The 5,422-nt window shown below is 48.1% G+C and overlaps 1 protein-coding gene across 6 annotated transcripts in view; it reads right to left on the reverse strand.

Annotated features, from left to right (window-relative positions):
* The window catches only part of oplah (5-oxoprolinase, ATP-hydrolysing), a 76,661-nt gene that overhangs the window by 69,973 nt on the left and 1,266 nt on the right, over positions 1–5,422 (reverse strand). For 5 of the 6 annotated variants that reach the window (XM_043690963.1, XM_043690964.1, XM_043690966.1 and 2 more), the window contains exons 2-4: positions 4,587–4,706; positions 2,947–3,141; positions 2,225–2,416 (exon numbers count right to left, since the gene is read on the reverse strand). In XM_043690963.1, the coding sequence (XP_043546898.1) occupies positions 2,225–2,416; positions 2,947–3,114 (360 nt within the window). In that variant the 5' untranslated portion in view covers positions 3,115–3,141; positions 4,587–4,706. Of the gene's footprint in view, positions 1–2,224; positions 2,417–2,946; positions 3,142–4,586; positions 4,977–5,422 lie in introns of those variants that run through there. The other variant, XM_043690962.1, reaches the window with a different exon arrangement.

Raw genomic sequence — 5,422 nt, forward strand, 5'->3', positions numbered from 1 at the left:
AGGATGGAGGAGGGTAGGATGGAGGAGGGTGGGATGGGTGTGGTGAGGTGGGGGGCACTACGGAAGGGGGTGGGAGATCAAAGGCAGGAGCAGCGAGATGGCTTTCAATTGCACTTTCTGATTCCGAGTCCTTTGCTCAGAAACTTGGTGCAGGATTGATCCTTCTTGCACTAACTGCCTTTTTCAGGAAATGCCAGTGGCAGTGGGGCGGGAAAGCAATCCACAGTGTGCCAATAAAATTCCAGCTACTGCATCAGGATACCATTTTGGAAAACATAATCTCAAAACTCATGAGCAATGACCTCCATTGCACCTGCCCGTCTGGGTGAAAGTTAAATCCCTGTGCAGCTTACGGTCCCAGGATAGGCTTCTGACGTTTCTGAGCATCACAGGAATCGGGAGAACTGCTCCAAGAATATGACATCCCCACCCCCCCACCAGCCAACCACAGGATCCTGTTTCCCTTTGTTACTTTTGAATTCCAGGTCTCCCTGGCTGCTAGCCTCTTCCACTGCCGGAATTATGAATAAAATGGAAATTGCTAGAGAAACTCAGCAGGTCATAGAGATGTACAGCACAGAAACAGACACTTCGGTCCAACTTGTCCATGCTGACCAGATATCCCAACCTAATCTAATCCCATTTGCTAGCACTTGGTCCGTATCCCTGTAAACTCTTCCTATTCAGATGCCCAACCAGATGCCTTTTAAATGCTGTAAGTGTACCAGCCTCCACCACTTCCTCTGGCAGATCATTACGTACACACACTATCCTTTGCACGAAAACGTTGCCCCTTAGGTCCCTTTTAGATCTTTCCCCTCTCACCTTAAACCTATGCCCTTTAGTTCTAGACTCCCCCACCCCAGTGAAATTACCTTGTCTATCCTATCCACGCCCCTCATGATTTTATAAACCTCGATAAGCTCCCCCCTCAGCCTCCGACACTCCAGGGAAAACAGCCCCAGCCTGTTCAACCTCTCCCTATAGCTCAAACCTCCAACCCTGGCAACATCTTTGTAAATCTTTTCTGAACCCTTTCAAGTTTCACAATATCCTTCCTACAGCATGGAGACCAGAATGGCACACAAAGATCAGGCAGAGAGAAAGAGAGGGAGAGATGAAGAATAGATGTTAACTACAGGAAACAGATTAACTACTGAATGCAAATAAGACATTGGAGACAGGGTGAGTGAGGGATTATCATATTAAGGAGAATTCATGCTCTGAAGTTGCTGAACTCGATGTTGAATCCTGAGGCTGTAAAGTGCTAAAGCTGAAAGTGAGGTGCTGTACCTCCAGCTGTTGTAACAACATGGGCTTTGTAGACAGGCAGGAGACTGGGAGAACACAGCAAGTCAGGCAGCATCAGGAGGTGCAAAAGTCAACATTTTCAGGTGTAACCCTTCTTCAGGATTCGGGGTGGGTGTAGGGGGAGCTGCAGATAAAGGGGGTGGTGGGGGCAGGGTGGTGAAGTGGGGATAGGTGAAGTCAGATAGAGAGTATGACCTAATTGGTCAATGGGAGGAATAGGTCCAGTTGGTGGCAAGGAGGAGTGGAAGGGAGGGGTAGGAGCAGGGAAGGGAGTCAGGGGATGGGATAGGAGGTTATTTGAAATTGGAGAACTCAACGTTAAGTCCTCCGGGCTGTAGGCTGCCCAGGCGGAAAATGAGGTGTTGTTCCTCCAATTTGTGGCTTGGTTCGTTGTGGCAATAGACGAGGCCAAGGTTGGTCATGTCGGAAAGGGAGTGGGAAGGGGAATTAAAGTGGGCGGTGACTGGGAGGTGGTTTATCACAATCGTTACCCCACTTGTCCCAGCACCATTCCTTCAGCACCTGTCCTTTCTGAAGACTCAAACATTGTGCTCCCACTCCTGCTCAGCCTTAAGTCAGCTCTGCTAATGCGTCAGGTTATTTGAACTGAACCTATGCTTCTGAATCTCCTGCTTAATCCCTTAAACTACATATTTCTTCAGAGAACTCGGACATAGTTAACGGCTTCTAAAATGAAACCCTGAATGTCCTGATTTCACACACCTCAAATAAATCATCCCCATTTGCTCTGTGGATAACAATCCCAGATTTCCAGCCTCTCTTCTACTCACTGATCTTATGCCGGGAAATCTCTATTGCTCCTTATCCAAGGGTATGACAATGGAAAGAGTTGTACCTATAAAGAGACACAAAACTCCAGCTGTGGCTAAAAGAGTGATTTGTGAAGGTTTACCAGGTCGAATATCTTCGGCCGGGACTGGTTACCAATGTGTAGCAAGTCCTTGAACCCTTTGGTGATCACCAGTGCGACTCGCTCTCCCTTTCGCTCCAGCAGTGCGTTTGTGGCGACGGTCGTTCCCATCCGGATCCAGTCGATCCTGGAAGTGTCAATCAGACGATCCTGAGGCAGCTGCATCCCTGTCTCCTGTCACAGGCACACACAGAAAGCTGAATCAATGGGAGACACTGCTGTGCACACTCTCCCTATAGGACAGCCTAATGCTAGAGTGTTCAACACCCCTCTTTCAGAAAGCCAGTGGGAGCAATGCCACTGGGTCCACTGCCCATTCTTCAGCAATGTTCTGTGCATGATGCCACAGGTCTCCCTCAATGAAATCAGTGTAATTCTGTTAGGAATGACACAGGGGTCTCTTCCTCCTGCAGTGATTTGTGCACAAAGCCACTCTCCTCTAATGATTTCCTGAGACAATCCATGAGTTCTTCTTTTCCAAATATTGGAGGATAAAACCGGAACCCACCTTAACACACCATTGTAAGCTTTAATTTTATTCGATACAAACATGCACCTTGAAATCTAATGACACTATTTTCAGTCTGTTCTTTTGTACATAAGCATAAGCGAAGCTCCAATTAATTTCTGACACATCCATTCAAACACACACAACTGACATACAATCAATAAAGATGTCCCCATGCCTATAGAGAGTGATTTACCTCCTGTAGTATTCTCCTGATACCCTCGGTGGGAGCATCTTGGTAATTGGCTGGGTCCTCAGAGAGCAGTTTCATGACACGAATTTTGCCCCCCGGACACCGGCTGAAGATATCGGTGAAAGTTCCACCGCGATCGATAGCAAACTGAAACTTCTCCGGTTGCACCATGGCTCAGAGCTGCAATTCAGGGTGTGGCTGTCAGGGAGAGACGGAAAAGCACGTTGGCATGGAAACCACCTTCATCTGTCTCCTTCACCTCAACTCAGTGCCAGTTACTGCACATTGCTCGGAGGCTGACTGCTGTTGAGTTAAGAGAGCTCACTGAGCTGCGACGTGCACTGAGGTGGTTTCCACTTCACTGCAAACTTCAGTGTGTCAATGGGGACGCTCCGGCCACAAAGTCAAAACTTTGTGCTTCAGGTCTCCTGTGCTTCAGGTCTCCGTTCAGAGACTTAAGCAAAAATTCCAGGCTCCCAGTGCAGTATTGAGGGTGTGCTGTACGGTCGGAGGGTCAGTGCTGAGGGAGTACTGCACTGTTGGAGGGTCAGTGCTGAAGGAAGTGCCACACTGTGGGAGGGTCAGTGCTGAAGGGAGTGTCGCACTGTCAAGGGGTCAATGGTTAGGGAGTGTCACACTGTCAGAGGGTCAGTGCTGAGGGAGCATTGCGCTGTCAAGGGGTCAGTGTTGGAGGGTCAGTGCTGAGGGAGCACTGCACGATCAGAGGGTCAGTGCTGAAGGAACGCTGCACTGTCAGAGGGTCAGTTCTGAGGGAGTGCCACCCTGTTGGAGGTTCCAGGCTGAGGGAGTGCCGCACTGATGGAGGTTCAGTGCTGAGGGAGTGCCACACTGTCGGCGGGTCAGTGCTGAGGGAGTGCCACACAGTATGGGGGTCAGTGGTGAGGGAGTGTCACACTGTCAGAGGGTCAGTGGTGAGGGAGTATCACACTGTCGGAGGGTCAGTGCTGAGGGAGTGCTGCATTATCAGAGAGAGAGTGCTGAGACAGTGCCGAACTATCAGAGGGTCAGTGCTGAAGGAGTGCCACACTGTTGGAGGGTCAGTGCTGAGGGAGTGCCAAACTGTTGGAAGATCACAGGTAGACAGAAAAGATCATAGCACTTTTGAAACAAGAGTGAAGGAGGTCCCCACAGGCTCTGGTACCTATGTTTATCCCTTATCACAGACCCAACACTGATTTGTTCACTCCCACACTATTGTCAGTGCCTGTTTGCTGTGCATTAATTAATTCCCTTATATCCGACATTCCAACAGTGACTAGACTTTAAAAAATACTTTAGTAAAACACTTTAGGATATCCTGAGAAAATTAACAACACTGTCAAATTGCCAGTTATCTTTTTGAGTAAATGTAAATGATAGATCTGCTATAAAAAAATGCCAGAGTTAATCTTGCTAATATTAAACTTGCAGACCCTCTTGCCACCCTGACGTTGTTAATATATAATAAACCTCTGCAAACCAATGTGTGTGTTTATGAATCTTTGTTAATCTGTGAACTTTGTTTTGTAACTCAGTTCCAAACCTTACCACACTGTGTAATTTCAAAGTGGCAGGAACTTGTTCAGTGTGATGATAAAAGCTGGAAGGCCAATTCTGTTGAACACAAATTGATACAGACTCACCTGAGGCACATGTAGTAACAATGAATAAATCAGCATCCACACTCCCAATGTCCCCCTTGATCATCCAGTGCCACCTAGCTGTGCTGGAAAGCTTTAGAAATTCCTTCAAAGTTCAATTATCTTAAAAGCAACAAAAGGAAAGCCACCAGTTAGAATTATTTTAAACAGGTAAGTGTGTGGTTTCCAGATAGGGCAAGAATTATAGGGCAGTGGGGACAACAGGGTATCTGACCACCCTCCTTAGTCCTGCTCCAATTCAATACCCTTCCCGTCAGTATATCCACAAATCCCCTGCCCATTTGATCCTGTCAGTTTAACCCCAATCCCATCAGTGTAACGTCCTGAATCCCTCAGTCTAATCCCAATCCCATCAGTCTAATGCCCTGAACCCCTCAGTCTAACCCCAATCTCATCCTTTAATGCCCTGAACCCCTCAGTCTAACCCCAATCCCATCAGTGTAATGCCCTGAACCCCTCAGTCTAACCCCAATCCCATCAGTCTAATGCCCTGAACCCCTCAGTCTAATCCCAATCCCATCAGTCTAATGCCCTGAACCCCTCAGTCTAACCCCAATCCCATCAGTGTAATGCCCTGAACCCCTCAGTCTAACCCCAATTCCATCAGTCTAATGCCCTGAACCCCTCAGTCTAACCCCAATCCCATCAGTGTAATGCCCTGAACCCCTCAGTCTAACCCCAATCCCATCAGTGTAATGCCCTGAACCCCTCAGTCTAACCCCAATCCCATCAGTGTAATGCCCTGAACCCCTCAGTCTAACCCCAATCCCATCAGTGTAATGCCCTGAACCCCTCAGTCTAACCCCAATCCCATCAGT

This window comes from Chiloscyllium plagiosum, chromosome 5 (genome assembly GCF_004010195.1).
Source record: "Chiloscyllium plagiosum isolate BGI_BamShark_2017 chromosome 5, ASM401019v2, whole genome shotgun sequence".
Taxonomy (NCBI): domain Eukaryota; kingdom Metazoa; phylum Chordata; class Chondrichthyes; order Orectolobiformes; family Hemiscylliidae; genus Chiloscyllium; species Chiloscyllium plagiosum.